This window comes from Mya arenaria, chromosome 6 (assembly GCF_026914265.1).
Source record: "Mya arenaria isolate MELC-2E11 chromosome 6, ASM2691426v1".
NCBI lineage: Eukaryota > Metazoa > Mollusca > Bivalvia > Myida > Myidae > Mya > Mya arenaria.
The window spans coordinates 4,779,106-4,795,875 of NC_069127.1; the positions used below are offsets into that span (position 1 = coordinate 4,779,106).

Here is a 16,770-nt window from a genome sequence, read left to right on the forward strand (position 1 = left end):
TGTTAAATGAGATGTGTGTGACATTCCAGTGCCAGAATTTGTTGATGATGTTGAATTGCCCACCAACAGTCAGATAGTCAACCAGGGCCTGCCCCTCCTCAACCCCATGGGAATACTACCAAAAAAGACCCCACATGCTTACTCAGGTAAAGAACACAAAAGAAAAACACATCATTACAATAGAAACAGTTGAAAAATACAAAAAATATCATCTCATTTGTTCAAGTCAAATTGCTATTTTTTCAAGTCAAATTGCTAGATGTTTATTGATTTTAACTTTAAACAACTGCTTGTTTAAGTGCTTCTAAGGAAAGCCTTGCATTTGATACTTGTAGGACCATCCCATCGAGGGAAGACCTCCTCTGCTTCTGTAACTACAACAACAGTTTCCATAGCAACAGGGTCTACATCCACCAGTTCAAGGCCACAACCCACAACTGTGACAGCCACAACATCATCAACTGTGTCCATTTCTGCAGCTAGTAGTTTAAAGATGTCTGAGACTGGCAAGGCAATGGATAAACATGTTTTAAAAAAAGACCAGCATCAAAAAAGAAAGCATGAAGATGATAATTCCAAAGATGAAAAAAGGCATGGAAAAGATAAACATAGAGGGAAATCAGAAGAAAAAGGCAGTTATAAACAGGCTGATATTACTAAAAAGATAGCTCAGCGTACAGATAGATCACAGAGCAAAGATAATACACAAGAGAAAGGTAATAAACAAGACAAAAGCAAGTCATATAAAGGAAATGATGACCATAAAGGTAGACACAGACATGAATCTGGAAAAGAGGATCATCATGAGAAAGATAAAAACAGGCGTAAAAGTGGCTCACAGTCGAAGGAGAATGCCGAAAGGCGAGAAAACAAGACCAAAGGTGGAATTAACAGGGAAAAGGTTGCTAGCACCTCAGGTGGTGCTTCTACTGTAACTAACAAGGTTCCTTCTGGCTCACAGTCAGAGGACAATGCCAAAAGGCGAAAAAACAAGACCAGAGGTGGAATTAGCAGGGAAAATGTTGCTAGCAACTCAGGTGGTGCTTCTACTGTAACTAACAAGGTTCCTTCTGGCTCACAGTCGAAGGAGAATGCTGAAAGGCGAGAAAACATGACCAAAGGTGGAATTAGCAGGGAAAATGTTGCTAGCTCCTCAGGTGGTGCTTCTTTTGTAACTAACAAGGTTCCTTCTGGCTCACAGTCGAAGGAAAATGCTGAAAGGCGAGAAAACAAGACCAATGATGGCATAAGCAGGGAAATTGTTTCTAGCACTTCAGGTGGTGCTTCTTCTGTAACTAAGGTTCAATCTGTGACTAGCCATATAATTACTTCAACAACCTCTGTTACTAGACCAACAGCTCATGTATCCTCAGCCATTCTTCTGCAGGTATGCAAAATCTTATTTTATATAGAAAGAAATTACTTAAGTAAGTAGTCAAAACATAAGACAAAGCCTATTTTACCAGTGTAGATAGCGCTGTTTTAGTAAGTATTGAAACAAACAAGTTTGAGCTACATTTTAGCTTGTGTTTTTTATCACATATTGCCATAAACCTTGTTGTTATTGGTGTTGGCATTCATGAAAGTAAAATGAATTTTTGTTTACATGTTCATGATGACAGTATACAATGTGTACACTCCCATCTCATGGCAAAACTAAGTGTTGAGGGGAACTGACAGGCGGGTAAATGTCTGTGATGCTCTTGTTTATTTTCAGTTTTCTCTATTCTCATTGCAGAAAAAGCCATCAGGCAGCCAGCACCCTTCAAATATTCCAGCAAGAACAGGACCCATGACCTCTGTTTACAGGCAACAGAGCAACACTGCCGGTCAACAGACGAGGACACCTTTTAGCCTAAACCAGGGTAACACACCTGGAAAAGTTGTCCATGGCAACAAGGAAAACATGCCCCCGAACATGGTGGATAAGAATGCACTGTTGCTCTGGAATGACTTCCTAAAGGTGATTTTGAAATGGACCCCCGACTGGTTTGAAGAGAAAGGTAATTCAAACTGTTGTTCCATTGTCTTTCTTTCATATGTCTATTAAAGATTAATGTTTAGTGATCATATCAGACAATCGCTTTTAGTGACTTAAGTAAACAATAGCAAAGAAAATACAATGCTTTTAGCTCATTGATTAATATCAACTCATTGTGTTTGCAACAGACAAGATGGAGAAGTCTGGTCAGAAGAAGATCCCTCCCCCACCGGTGACAAATGACCTACGGGGCCACAATGAGCACCAATTGTTTGCTCTGATTGACCGCTACCTGTCATACAGTGATTACAGCGACAGATTCATGCTTCCACTCCTGCTACATGAGACGTGGGAAAGTGTATGTCATTCACTACCATCAGATTGTGTATAAAAAACATCACATGATACTTTCCTGCTGCAGCGATTTTTTTCAACATAAATTTTCTGATATTTCTGATATGTAATTCATAGACTCAAAGTCAATTGTATTAAAGTGGATAACTTATCAGCAAGTTATCTTTTGGTTGGTTTGCACATGCATGCAATTTAATTGGTCAACAGTCATCATTGGATAAATATTAACCAATCAATAAACATTACAAATAACTTTAAGCAAACCAAAGAAATTACCGGTTTTAGACAATTGGCTGCTGAGAGCTAAAAGCTGTTGTCAACTTAATATCATAAGGTTTTAGGTTTGCTTAAATTAGAAGAATTGTCAAATTGAAACAAATTAAAAAGCATGATGTATTGTCAACTCCTATACTCATTGGTGCTTCATTGTTTGTGTCATTGTTAAAAAACATTAATTTTGGCCATAACTTGAATACTGTTAACAATGTTAATTAAAATGAAACTTTGTTAACAATAACAATAGTAATATATTTCTATAGTTATGCAAATTGATTAACTCCTGTTTAAATATTTTGTTAGCTTTAAGAAGGTTGGCTAACAGCATGTATACATGTGTATATTGTATGTTGCTATGTGTATGCTATATGTTGCTATGTGTATGCTATACATTGCTATGTGTTGCAGTGTTACAATGAGTGGCGGGAGGGCAAGTCCAAGAGCCGGTGTGCCCCCCATAATATGATGCTCAGCAATATGGAGGCAACCAAGAACAAGTCCATGGCTATCTATGTATTACACGGTACACAGGATTTTATTTTGATTTTTATCCTTTTAATAAGTATGGCTTTATTAAAGATTCACCAAATTGCCAACAAACATCATTTAATGCTGTATATTCAGAATTTTATTTTGAAAGAAAATTTATTTTGGGGGGGGGGGAATATAAGTTGCATGCTGTGACTTTCGGTGTAGTGAAGAAATGTAAACATTTTGACATTTATTCTGTACATAAAATGAAAGAAGTTTTTTTATGAACCATTAGGTATTTAAACGGAAAAAAAGTAAGATTGTTCTGGTTATTTAATAATTCCATGATGTGTCCAAGAAAACAATTAAAACCAATTTTTGTGTAACACTCATTCTCAAGCACTTTATGTTTGCAAATTCTATTTCAATATAGCAAAATCAAACATTTTGGTGTATTACAAAAATGCAGTGGCAAACAGTCATTCTATACATCCCATAAACTCCGTATCTGCAGGTCTTGTAGATGAGCGTGACCGTAGCCGTGGTAACTATAGTAGCGAGGGTGACCTGGTGAAGCTAGTTGTACAGGGTCAGATGAAGGTCGCAGGCATGAAACCAATGGAGTACAAGATGACTGGCTACATAGAAAAAGTCACATTCAGCGAGTTCTCTGTAGAAAAGCTCTGCTCTCACAACCAACAGATTGGTGAGTACATTAGGTAATCAAGTGAAAAACGTTTACGGTACTATATTTTTTATGTCATTTAGATCCTTTTTGCTCTGATCTGGCGAATGTTATTCAAAATTCAATATTTTATTATGCCCCCTTTTGAAAAAAGTGGGGTATATTGTTTTGCACATGTCGGTCGGTCGGTCGGTCTGTCTGTCTGTCGGTCGGTCGGTCGGTAGGAATACCAAATGGTTTCCGATCAATAACTTGAGAACGCTTTGACCGAGGGACCTCATACTTGGTATGTGTATTGGTCATCACCAGCAGATGAACCCTATTGATTTTGAGGTCAGTGGGTCAAAGGTCAAGGTCAGTGTGACCTTTACATGAAAAACGGTTTCCGATCAATAACTTGAGAACGCTTTGACCCAGGAACCTCATACTTGGTAGGTGTATTGGTCATGACCAGCAGATGAACCCTATTGATTTTGAGGTCAGTGGGTCAAAGGTCAAGGTCAGTGTGACCTTAACATGAAAAACGGTTTCCGATCAATAACTTGAGAACGCTTTGACCCAGGGACCTCATACTAGGTAGGCTTATTGGTCATGACCAGCAGATGAACCCTATTGATTTTGAGGTCAGTGGGTCAAAGGTCAAGGTCAGTGTGACCTTTACATGAAAAACGGTTTCCGATCAATAACTTGAGAACGCTTTGACCCAGGAACCTCATACTTGGTAGGTGTATTGGTCATGACCAGCAGATGAACCCTATTGATTTTGAGGTCAAAGGTCAAGGTCAGTGTGACCTTAACATGAAAAACGGTTTCCGATCAATAACTTGAGAACGCTTTGACCCAGGGACCTCATACTAGGTAGGCTTATTGGTCATGACCAGCAGATGAACCCTATTGATTTTGAGGTCAGTGGGTCAAAGGTCAAGGTCAGTGTGACCTTTACATGAAAAACGGTTTCCGATCAATAACTTGAGAACGCTTTGACCCAGGGACCTCATACTTGGTAGGTGTATTGGTCATGACCAGCAGATGAACCCTATTGATTTTGAGGTCAGTGGGTCAAAGGTCAAGGTCAGTGTGACCTTTACATGAAAAACGGTTTCCGATCAATAACTTGTTTTCTTATATAGTAGACAGTAGAAATTTATATGTCACTAAATGCATGAGTTGAAGTATCAGTTTTCAGTGAACATCTAGTTTAATTATGCCCCCCTTCGAAGCAGAGGGGTTATATAATTGCTTTGCACATGTCGGTCGGTCTGTTGGAAGACCAAAGCTTGTCCGAGTGATAACTCAACAATTCCCGGACCTATGGTCATCAAACTTGACATGAAGATTAGGTATGACCAGTAGATGACCTGCCTCATATGCATCCAATGACAAATCAGCTGTCATTTCAGTCCATGCATATTTCATTCAATTGTCCAAATATTTCTGGCAACTTGGCGCTCAGGGGGCATAATGTTTGACAAACATCTCTTGTTTATTTATAGTCGGTAAATATGAACAACAGTTAACATAAGCTATAAATAGCTTTTTACCCACATGACTAAATGAAGTTTCACTGTTACGCATGATTAATGGTGTGTCATGACGATCTTGCTTTCTGCAATTACAACATATACAAACTGTTATGAACAAGTATTAAATAGTCCAACAAATATGTTCATTTAATATTGTACATTTTTATCAGGGTGTCTTTCAATATCATGATAGTCCAGCTTCCATATATATGTACATACAGCTCATTGTTACATGCTTCCCTTCCAGGGAAGTCTCGGCCAAGACATGCCATCTCAATGACTATGAGAATCCTCATCAGGAGTCGGCCATTCATGCCTGACACAAACTGCCTTGTCAGTGTGGAGGTAAGGCTACACTTGATATGCCTAACAGAAACTGCATTGTCAGTGTGGAGGTAAGGCTACACTAAACATGCCTGACACAAACTGTCTTGTCACTGTGGAGGTAAGGCTATACTAAATATGCCTGGCACAAACTGTCTTGTCACTGTGGAGGTAAGGCCACACTAAATATGCCTGACACAAACTGCCCTGTCAGTGTGGAGGTAAGGCTACACTAAATATGCCCAACACAAACTACCTTGTCAGTGTTGAGGTAGGGCTACACTAAATATGCCTGACACAAACTGCCTTGTCAGTGTGGAGGTAAGGCTACACTCAATACGCCTGACACAATCTGCCTTGTCAGTGTTGAGATAAGGCTACACTTATTATGCCTGACACAAACTGCATTGTCAGTGTGGAGGTAAGGCTACACTTATTATGCCTGACACAAACTGCCTTGTCAGTGTGGAGGTAAGGCTACACTAAATATGCCCAACACAAACTGCATTGTCAGTGTGGAGGTAAGGCTACACTTATTATGCCTGACACAAACTGCCTTGTCAGTGTGGAGGTAAGGCTACACTTATTATGCCTGACACAAACTGCATTGTCAGTGTGGAGGTAAGGCTACACTTATTATGCCTGACACAAACTGCATTGTCAGTGTGGAGGTAAGGCTACACTTATTATGCCTGACACAAACTGCCCTGTCAGTGTGGAGGTAAGGCTACACTAAATATGCCCAACACAAACTACCTTGTCAGTGTTGAGGTAGGGCTACACTAAATATGCCTGACACAAACTGCCTTGTCAGTGTGGAGGTAAGGCTACACTCAATACGCCTGACACAATCTGCCTTGTCAGTGTTGAGATAAGGCCACACTTATTATGCCTGACACAAACTGCATTGTCAGTGTGGAGGTAAGGCTACACTAAATATGCCTGACACAAACTGCCTTGTCAGTGTTGAGGTAAGGCTACACTAAATATGCCTGACACAAACTGCCTTGTAAGTGTTGAGGTAAGGCTACACTAAATATGCCTGACACAATCTGCCTTGTCAGTGTGGAGATAAGGCTACACTTATTATGCCTGACACAAACTGCCTTGTCAGTGTTGAGGTAAAGCTACATTTAATATGCCTACACAAACTGCCTTGTCACTGTGGAGGTAAGGCTACACTAAATATCCCTGACACAATCTGCCTTGTAAGTGTTGAGGTAAGGCTACACTATATATGCCTGACACAATCTGCCATGTCAGTGTTGAGATAAGGCTACACTTATTATGCCTGACACAAACTGCCTTGTCAGTGTGGAGGTAAGGCTACACTAAATATGCCTGACACAAACTGCCTTGTCACTGTGGAGGTAAGGCTACACTAAATATCCCTGACACAATCTGCCATGTCAGTGTTGAGATAAGGCTACACTAATTATGCCTGACACAAACTGCCTTGTCAGTGTTGAGGTGAGGCTGCACTTAATATGCCTGACATAATCTGCCTTGTCAGTGTTGAGGTGAGGCTGCACTAAATAAGCCTGACACAAACTGCCTTGTAAGTGTTGAGGTAAGGCTACACTAAATATGCCTGACACAAACTGCCTTGTCAGTGTTCAGGTAAGGCTACACTTAAAATACCTGACACAATCTGCCATGTAAGTGTTGAGGTAAGGCTACACTCAAAATGCCTGACACAAACTGTCCTGTCAGTGTTGATGTAAGGCTGCACTAAACATGCCTGACACAATCTGCCTTGTCAGTGTTAAGGTAAGGTTGCACTAAATATGCCTGACACAATCTGCGTTGTCAGTGATAAGGTAATTCTGCACTAAATATGCCTGAAGCAAACTGCGTCAGTGTTGAGGTAAGGCCACAAACTGTCTTGTCAGTGTGTAGGTAAGGCCACAAACTGTCTTGTCAGTGTGGATGTAAGGCCACAAACTGTCTTGTCAGTGTGGAGGTAAGGACTCATTCAGTTTCAGGAGTACCATGTTGAAGGGTCACTCTCTCAATATGGTGACAGATGATTATGGTATACTTCTTCACTTTTAAAAAAGAATGACAATTATTTGTATTTGCATGTGCGCCAGTTCATATATCCAAATGCTTTTTATACTGTAAATTAAACTATTCCAGGAACTTTTGCCAGACTTTAATGTTGAAATGACATTCTAAGGCTAGGTTATTGCTAAAATATCAAAATAAATATCTATCACTTAAAACGTAAACTATTAATAAGATGTTATGGTTTGTGAATTACATGAAACCATTTACTAAATGCATCAATTCTCAATATTTGTTTCACTGTTAACAAGATTGCCCTCCTCATTGCAGACTGAAAGTGCCATAGTGAACACGCGTCGTCAGTTCAATGCCCTGGCACACCTGGCTACGAACCCCCTGTGCCCCCACCTCCTTTTCCCCACCCACAACCCCACATACACCGACACTGCACCAGCCAGCATCGGCCTCAAGGTGCGTTGTCATGAAGTGTCATTGTACTGATATGTGATTTGCTATTTGAATAAACATGTTAATTTGTTAACATTTATACATTTTACTTTTCATTAATAAAAAGACTTACAAAAACTGATTTGAAATAATAACAGCATCTTCCTTTAGATGTGTGCATTAAGTATTACTCTATCAAAAGCTGTATTCATTGTAATAATTGTTATTACTGGTGATAATGCTCAATTATGCTCAAGTTGCGCTTCCAACTTCAATTAATATATCTTGTTTACAATGTTTAAATATTAAACAAACTGTTTTTTACATTTTTAGCTTATCTGCTCTTTGCGTAAAAAGTGAAGTTATTTTTCAAAGCCTTGGTGACTTTGCTAGCATTGTCATTGTGCAAAACCTCTTACCTTGGCCATAACTCAATACTTGGTACATGTGTTGCTTCAGACAATATGCACATGTAAAGCAAGGTGCATAACCATGGTTTTAATAATTATTTAGTTATGCCCTTTGTTTTGAAGAAAGAAACAAAAACGTGTTTGTGCTCGCGTTTGTGCTCGCTTGGCGATGCTCTTTTTATTTACAATAACAGGTCTGAGATTTTACCACCATTATCCTCTATTTTGTTTACAGGAGAAGTACAACGAGAGCCAGTCTCGTGCCATTAACTCCGCGGTCAAGATTTCGCTGTTACCAGACAATCTGCCGCGCATCATCCTGCTCCAGGGTCCCCCAGGCACGGGGAAGTCTCATACCATCATTGGCATCATTAAGAAAATTGTCCAAGTATGCAGGCTCTTGTACACAGTGTTTCCATATTGGATATTTTGGAATATTATCTTAATATAATGTTAAATGAACAATTAAGTGATTTATTGAAACAGGGATGATAAAATTCCGGATTAATCCGGAATTCCGGATTTAAGGCCTCACGGATCGATTTTGAGATTAATGTAAATCCGTTGAGTTTTTTCTAGGGGTGAGGGGTACAGGGAGCGATTCGAGCTCAGTTCGAACAATATGGGTACGAAAGGTGAGTTTCCCGGAAGTGTAAAGCCGGAAATTAACGAACCTAATTACGTCTTGGCAATCGAGGAAATTACCGATGGGACTAGAAGACAGTATCCGGATGGTCGTATCCGGATATGACAGACGACGAAGACGAATAAACGGGTATTGGAAAATTGAAAAAAAAACGACCACCACCAACTTCTAAAAACATCGATTCGTCGATTTTAAGGGTATATTTGCCATTTATTTTTAAGAAAAATTCCCGAAACGTTTCTTTTTGAGTTAATAGAAATTGATCAAACTGAGAATGAATTTTGCGCATGTAGCATTATTTCGGACATCTCGATTCGGATTGTGTCATAATAATCGATTTTTATTTTACAAATTTTATTTAGCCGATTGAAGTTTACGCTGTAAACCGTTTTTTTTATTATTCTCATAATGTTTGAAGCATTGTTAACAGTAATGGGAGGTTCAAATGAAAATTGGTTTGGTTCAAATTTAAAAAAAAAATGAAATATTTTGTAGTAGTAATATATATTACGTAGAGGCAGTCATTTTAATATCTATTTGAGACAGTCCAACAAAACTTCTTGAGGACCCAGTTTTAGTGAGATTTAAATTCTTTTGTTGTAATTTGTATTTCCAGGTATGATTACCTGTATGGTTACCAAAGTCAGGGATGAACAGACACCTCAGCCAGTGCATCCAGTTGTTCCTGTCAATGACTGACAATTCAATCCAGAGGCCATGATACTTGGATTTATGGCTGAACATGCTCCCTGGCACCACAGTAGTGTGTCTTACTTAAGACACTTGCCAAAGATACAAAGGCTCTCAGCGAATTAAAATTCAAAGGTGTACAGCATCATACAAGATGAATTACGGAGTGGCTAGCCATTTCAATGATGAACATGTGGAGGAGTTAATGGATCTCAGCTTTGTTTCAACTAAGACAAGTCAACAAACACAAACACTGAGAAAACTGTTGCAGCTATTTTTCTGGCATAGAATAAGAAATAGTGTTGAGACATTTGGCCTCCTTAAAAATCACAAGGGCTGATTCTGAATCAATTTTCATAGAATTTGAAAGCCTGTTTGAGAGACTTGAACTGCTGTGGGACAATCTAGTTTGTGTGCTACTGGACTCATGTAACACCATGAGGGGAAAAAATCTGGCTTGGGGACCAGAATAAGTCAAAGTCCACCATGTCCACAACGGCTAAGCTGCCAAAGCATTTAAGTCCTGTTTGGATATTACTTGTAATAATATATATCATAATTAATAACATTATATTCTCATCAAATGTGCAGAAAATGGAATAAATACTCTTATGATACATAAAAATTGAATAAATAACACTTTTACATTAAACATTTGCAAGCATGATAATTGATATGTTGTTCATTATTATAAATCAAACATCCCACAGTGTAGACTGTTCATACACAGGCATTTGATCATAGCCAGTTGAGTTTTATGGGAAGTGGACAACTGAACCAAAATGTCAGGTACATGTCTAATGCCTGTCTTCAGGTAAAAAAAGAGTAAATTTAACTTTGTTTAAAGACAACTGTGTTAAACTTCACTGCTAAGATTCCTCATAATTGTTCTGATTGTGGATGTCTCCTGTTGAACATAATTTTATCTACCAAACCGAAAGATGTACTCCTTGAACACTATTCTAAGGCAAAAAAGGGTATTAGAATCCCTGAAATACGGAAAGCTTCGGGGGGCTTCGCCCCCCATGTCCCCCCACCAGGGCTTTGCCCTGGATCCATCAGGGGCCTTGAGCGGCCCCCTGAACCCCACGCAGACATTTTCAGGATTGGCAACTTGGCTCTGTTATCATCCCTGTTGAAATTATTTTGCCAAGAAAAAAAATGGAATAAAGACATGTTTAAGATAAATGAAACCCTTGTTTTGTAAGAACAAAAATATTTATTGTTTGAGAGTGCTTATCTAAATAATTGTAAATCATTTGAAACAATGTGTACATTTATATGTTAATTTGCTTAAACATCCATTTTTCTTTACTTTCCCACAGGCCAGTAACGGTCAAGGTCGCGTGTGTCTGTGTGCACCGTCCCACTCAGCCATTGATGAACTCTTACGGAGGCTCGTTAAACATAACAGAGACAGTAAGCTTACTGAAACATTTCTCACCACTTACCTTAACAATAAGTGTGAAGGGTTAATTCATTTGAAAACTAAATACAGCTCCTGTGGTACTTCAGTGATTGGTTTATTATATGTTTCTCCTAGGTTTGTAGACATTAATCATTGAGATATACATGTAAATGATTTATCACTCTTTTAAAACAATGAAATAACAATTTGATCCAGTCTCATTTTTAAATTCTGGCTGATTTTCTGTCCAATTCAAACATCTTTGTGCACATAGCTGGGACAAAATACTAATGATGTCTTTTCCACATTGACTTCCGAGCATCAAGATTTCAGCATGCTTCTTTAATTAAATATCAATTATTTTCATTTTAGATTAATTTAAAGATGCACTCTTACTCCCAAATAAGATTTACCATAATTAATACAATTGTTTTGATATACTAAAGAGGATGCATAAATGTGAAAAACAATGGTTCTAATGAAAGATACCAAGTTTAATTTGAAAGAAAGGTGCAAAAACATGGTATTTCTACCTTTTGAGACTACAGTAGATCGCTAGTAAATCTTTAAGCACTCGCCAATCATTTAATATTTTGGTGTTTTCAGCTATTAAATACACGGTTACAATCTTGTTATCAGTAATTAATATTTTCTATAAATGCATTATTTAGTAAGTAGTTAAAGGTGTATCACCCAAATTTATGTTTGTTATACATGTATATGTATTGATTTTGAATAAGAGTGTCACTTTAAAGTATACTGGTAATATGAAAAGAAAATTGTTCATTTTAGTTGGATAATTGATATCCCATCCAAACAAACTATCATCCTCTATGTACCATTTAAGAGTTTGTTGTGCCATATCAGATCCTGGTTGTGAAATCCGTGTGGTTCGCCTTGGGAAGAAGTGCAGCCCAGATATCCAACACCTGCTCCTCGACCGCCAGGTTCAGATGAACGTTCTGCAAGGTACTCACCATTATAGCTCACTTGCATCCCTGATGGAACACCTCTTTCTTGTACTGTAGTTGGGGCAGCATTTCCAGTACTCAACTTTGGTGTTTATAACATTGGTATTTGTTTTCCTCCCACCTTTGAAGCAAGTTTAAGGTGACTTCTGGATCCTTTCGCTTCTTGATTGTGGTCTTTTTCATGAACATTTTTGAGGAATGAGAGGAACGACGCCACTTACCAGTGGTAAAGATCAACATTATTTCTGTGTCACAAGTTAAAATGATACAGGTTTAAACTTTATATTCATTAATCTACTAATTTAGTATCTTTAACTCTTGGCTGCTTCTCCATATGCACGTATTCCACATCCATATAGTATGTATCAATGTTCCGCATCCACATTTCCTAGCAGCTGTGCAAAACTTGTGCTTAGTCTTACTGACTGGTACTGATAGCTTTTATATCTGATAGCTTACAAGGAGAAGCAGGTGGCCAGACTGCCAGCCAGTCTACAGGGGGAGAGGCAGTCCTTGGGGAACAAGATCCGCACGCTCAGGGGAAACCTAGCCACAGCGGTAGACACATTTCAGGTATTAACAACTTCTCCCATCTTCTGGCACAATTGGCACCTCTATCATCTCTTACCATTCTCCCTTAAGGGCTTGGACACATAACCACATTTAAAATACAGCAGAGGAGGTGACAATTGATGATTTTTTATAGGGATGCAAACGAATGGCAAAATTGATATTCGAATATTCGGTAATTCTTTCGATCGAATATTCGATAACCAAAATACATCTTTTAGAAGTTGTAGTAAACTATTATTATCATTCGCTTAAGTAATAGCCAAGGCATTTTAATCCTACTTTGTCAGAAAATTTGGGGAAAATCGGGGTCCGCCGCGCGTAGTTGCTACGGTAGCAACTACGCGCCGCGGACCCTGATTTTCCCCAAATGAGCCTCTGAAATTCCCCATTTTTACATGGAAAAAGGTAATATTATGAACAATCAAAAATCAAAATCGAATAATTTCGCTGCCTTCATATTGTGAAACAATGTGAAATTAGATGGATTCCTAATCATATGGCGTAATGAGCCAATGGAGGGTCTTTCCGTAGGACGAGCAGCCTCGTTCTGGGATATACCTCTACCTTATATACCAAACCAACTCGGGAACTAGTAAAATGATAAAACGAAAACATATATGGATTTGATTCTTCTACATCAATAGAGGCAATATATCCTATAACACTATACCATACAGTTACATTTCAAAGCAAGAACAGTGCATCGAAACATGGAAAACAGTTAACAGCACATACATGTAACTACATTATTGTAGCACATGCCATACATAGTATCACGGCGATTTGAGCAATGTTGCACAGCTTAATTTGCAACCAAGACAGCACATTAGTGTGAAGGCCATTTCCTTTAATCCTTAATTGGCAAAGGCATTTAAATTTACCTGAAATAATTTAATTTTTGGTGTCACTTGTCCAATAGCCAGTTGTAAAATTACGGGGACTTTTTATAGTACCCGACGATATGTCCCTAAATGACATATGAGGCGTGTTTAATGTATTGTCATCACATTCACACCTCTGGCATTAGGGGCCAATCATTGTAAAAACATGTCAAACGAACTATATACACAATAGTAGCGTTGTAGGTCAAAGGTTTTTTTATATTTTATTTGTTCATCATTTTTTTTCTAATACTGTGAAATCATTAATGTTCGTGGGGCATTAATGTTCGTGGTTTTCATGGGTTGGGTGAACCACGAATTCAAGATCCCACGAAATATAAACCCTTTATTCACTTTTTCAATTGCCTTGTTACGTACATACTCTAGTATATTCTTTACAGAGGTCGCAGTATACAGTGTTAAAACCTGTCTCACTGTATAACTTACGATAATTATTCTGTTAATATATTATAACTGCCATTAACAAATAATCAACCAAATCAATTAAATGTGTTTTATGCAGCAAATGACAGTTATAAGCACGTGTTTAAACGTGTGCTGTTAATGAAAATCTCCAAGTTTACAAGATGTGCGTGATGAGTGTCCATACTCGATTTTTTTATTTAATAAAATAATTAATCGTTTACTAGTATATTGAAGGTTACTAAGCACCGAACGTGACAATATACGCACCTTTTCGGTGTTTTCACAGTTTGCAAAATTCTTAATTGGCATTCAATGGCTTCCCCTATCTGTATTTATGATCAGGGTACATCTTCTTTTATTACCTTTATTCCCAATTAAATCGATAAGTGACATGGGTATATGCACTAATTGGCATGTCGTACCACATTAGCGAGTGTCATAAACCGAGTGACGTAGAAGACGGAAATCACGGGCCAGCGCGTGGATATTATGCAGACAATCTAGGACGATCGCATCTTCGATTTTTTTTTTTTTCAAAAATGAAAATCCACGAATTCAAGTACCCACGAAATTGTTTTTTTTCGGCAAACCACGAAATTTCATCCCCACGAACATTAATGATTTCACAGTATTGGAATACCGATTTTGACATTGGAATACCAAATGTTTGATCGAATATTTGAATGTTCGTTTGCATCCCTAATTTTTTATCATCAAAACTATATTCATAATATTTGTCAGATATGAAGAAACATAATTTGATAGCTCAATTATATAGTCAGCTTTGCATGTGCTTAACCAATTATACCAAAGTTTTGAACATTTCTTTTAATTGGCAATAAATATTATAGAGTTCTATTTGAAGACAGACTTTGAGCTCATTTAAAGTAATGCTGTTGTTGATATGTTTACAGCCGTACATTTCCTAAACAATGCTGTAATTTCTTGACAGCGTACAAAGTTGAAGAACGACCTTCGGAAGTTGGAGCGAGAGAAGGATGTGATAGAGAGCAAGTGTGCCATTGACATGGTATGTCTACTACAAATGTGTGCTTAATATATACATTTGCAAAACAAAAGTGATTTTATAATGTTTAGTCAATATTTATTTTTTGTAAGATTTTTAGCTCCACTGTTTTTGATGGCTTTGTATTGGTGTCATCAGTGTTGTGTGTGTCAAAAATTAAACTTTTGCCTTTTCTCAAAAACCATTCAAGATATTCAATTCAGACTTGGTTCACATGTTGCCTGAGACAATAGGCACATGTATAGCAGGATGCTATAATATTTATTGAGTTATGCCCCTTGTTCAACCAAAAAAGCAAGAACAGTCTAGCAGTTGCGTTAGCTACATAGCACTCTTGTTATGCAATAGGGTAAGCTTTATGTAGATTTTGACATATAAATATGACTACCGGTATTGATAAATGACTGCCGTTACACATTGATGTAATAGACTTAGAGATGAGCCACTAGATGCGCTATCACATAGCCTCTAGATGTGCTATCACACAGCCTCTAGATGTGCTATCACACAGCCTCTAGAGATGCGCCATCACACAGCCTGTAGATGCGCTATCACACAGCCTCTAGATGTGCTATCACACAGCCTCTATATGTGCTATTACACTTCCTCTAGTTGTGCTATCACACAGCCTGCTAACACCAAGCCTCTAGATGTGCTATCACACAGCCTCTAGATGTGCTATCACACAGCCTCTAGATGTACTTTTACACAGCCTCTAGATGCGCTATCACACAGCCTCTAGATGTGCTTTCAAACAGCCTCTAGATGTGCTATCACACAGCCTCTAGATGTGCTATCACACTGCCTCTAGATGTGCTATCAGTATCACACAGCCTCTAGTTGTGCTATCACACTGCCTCTAGATGTGCTATCACACAGCCTCTAGTTGTGCTACCACACAGTCTCTAGATGTGCTATCACACTGCCTCTAGATGTGCTATCACACAGCCTCTAGATGTGCTATCACACAGCCTCTAGATGTGCTATCACACAGCCTCTAGTTGTGCTATCACACAGCCTCTAGTTGTGCTATCACACTGCCTCTAGATGTGCTATCACACAGCCTCTAGATGTGCTATCACACAGCCTCTAGTTGTACTATCACACTGCATCTAGATGTGCTATCACACTGCCTCTAGATATGCTATCACACTGCCTCTAGATGTGCTATCAGTATCACACAGCCTCTAGATGTGCTATCACACAGCCACTAGAGGTGCTTTCACACAGCTTCTAGATGTGATGTCACACAGCCTCTAGATGTGCTTTTACACAGCCTCTAGATGTGCTATCACACTGCCTCTAGATGTGCTATCAGTATCACACAGCCTCTAGTGTGCTATCACACAGCCTCTAGATGTGCTTTCACACAGCTTCTAGATGTGCTGTCACACAGTCTTAGATGTGCTATCACACAGCCTCTATCCCTATCTCCCATCACTTTTACAGGATCAGCAGTTTCTTTATGGTCAAAGATTTCTGCATAACAATAATGTGAAGAAGCCTAAGGCTAGAATAAAGGAACTGATGCTAAGTGATATATGTTGCATATACAGTCAAACCTGTATTAAGTGGCCACCCTTGGGAAATGATTAAAGTGGCTGCTTAAGACAGGTGGCCACTTAATCCAGGTTTGACATTTCCGCCACTTTAGCTTTATTCAGAGATGG

The 16,770-nt window shown here is 38.5% G+C and overlaps 1 protein-coding gene across 2 annotated transcripts in view; it reads left to right on the plus strand.

Moving 5' to 3' along the window:
- The window catches only part of LOC128237216 (uncharacterized), a 42,666-nt gene that overhangs the window by 17,115 nt on the left and 8,781 nt on the right, over window positions 1–16,770 (plus strand). Inside the window, exons 4-16 of one of the 2 annotated variants that reach the window (XM_052952555.1) lie at window positions 30–146; window positions 336–1,387; window positions 1,739–2,003; window positions 2,170–2,339; window positions 3,020–3,134; window positions 3,597–3,788; window positions 5,538–5,635; window positions 7,952–8,092; window positions 8,714–8,866; window positions 11,140–11,233; window positions 12,090–12,191; window positions 12,648–12,766; window positions 15,026–15,103. In XM_052952555.1, coding sequence (XP_052808515.1) covers window positions 30–146; window positions 336–1,387; window positions 1,739–2,003; window positions 2,170–2,339; window positions 3,020–3,134; window positions 3,597–3,788; window positions 5,538–5,635; window positions 7,952–8,092; window positions 8,714–8,866; window positions 11,140–11,233; window positions 12,090–12,191; window positions 12,648–12,766; window positions 15,026–15,103 — 2,696 coding nt within the window. The remainder of the gene's footprint in view (window positions 1–29; window positions 147–335; window positions 1,388–1,738; window positions 2,004–2,169; window positions 2,340–3,019; window positions 3,135–3,596; window positions 3,789–5,537; window positions 5,636–7,951; window positions 8,093–8,713; window positions 8,867–11,139; window positions 11,234–12,089; window positions 12,192–12,647; window positions 12,767–15,025; window positions 15,104–16,770) is intronic. The other variant, XM_052952556.1, reaches the window with a different exon arrangement.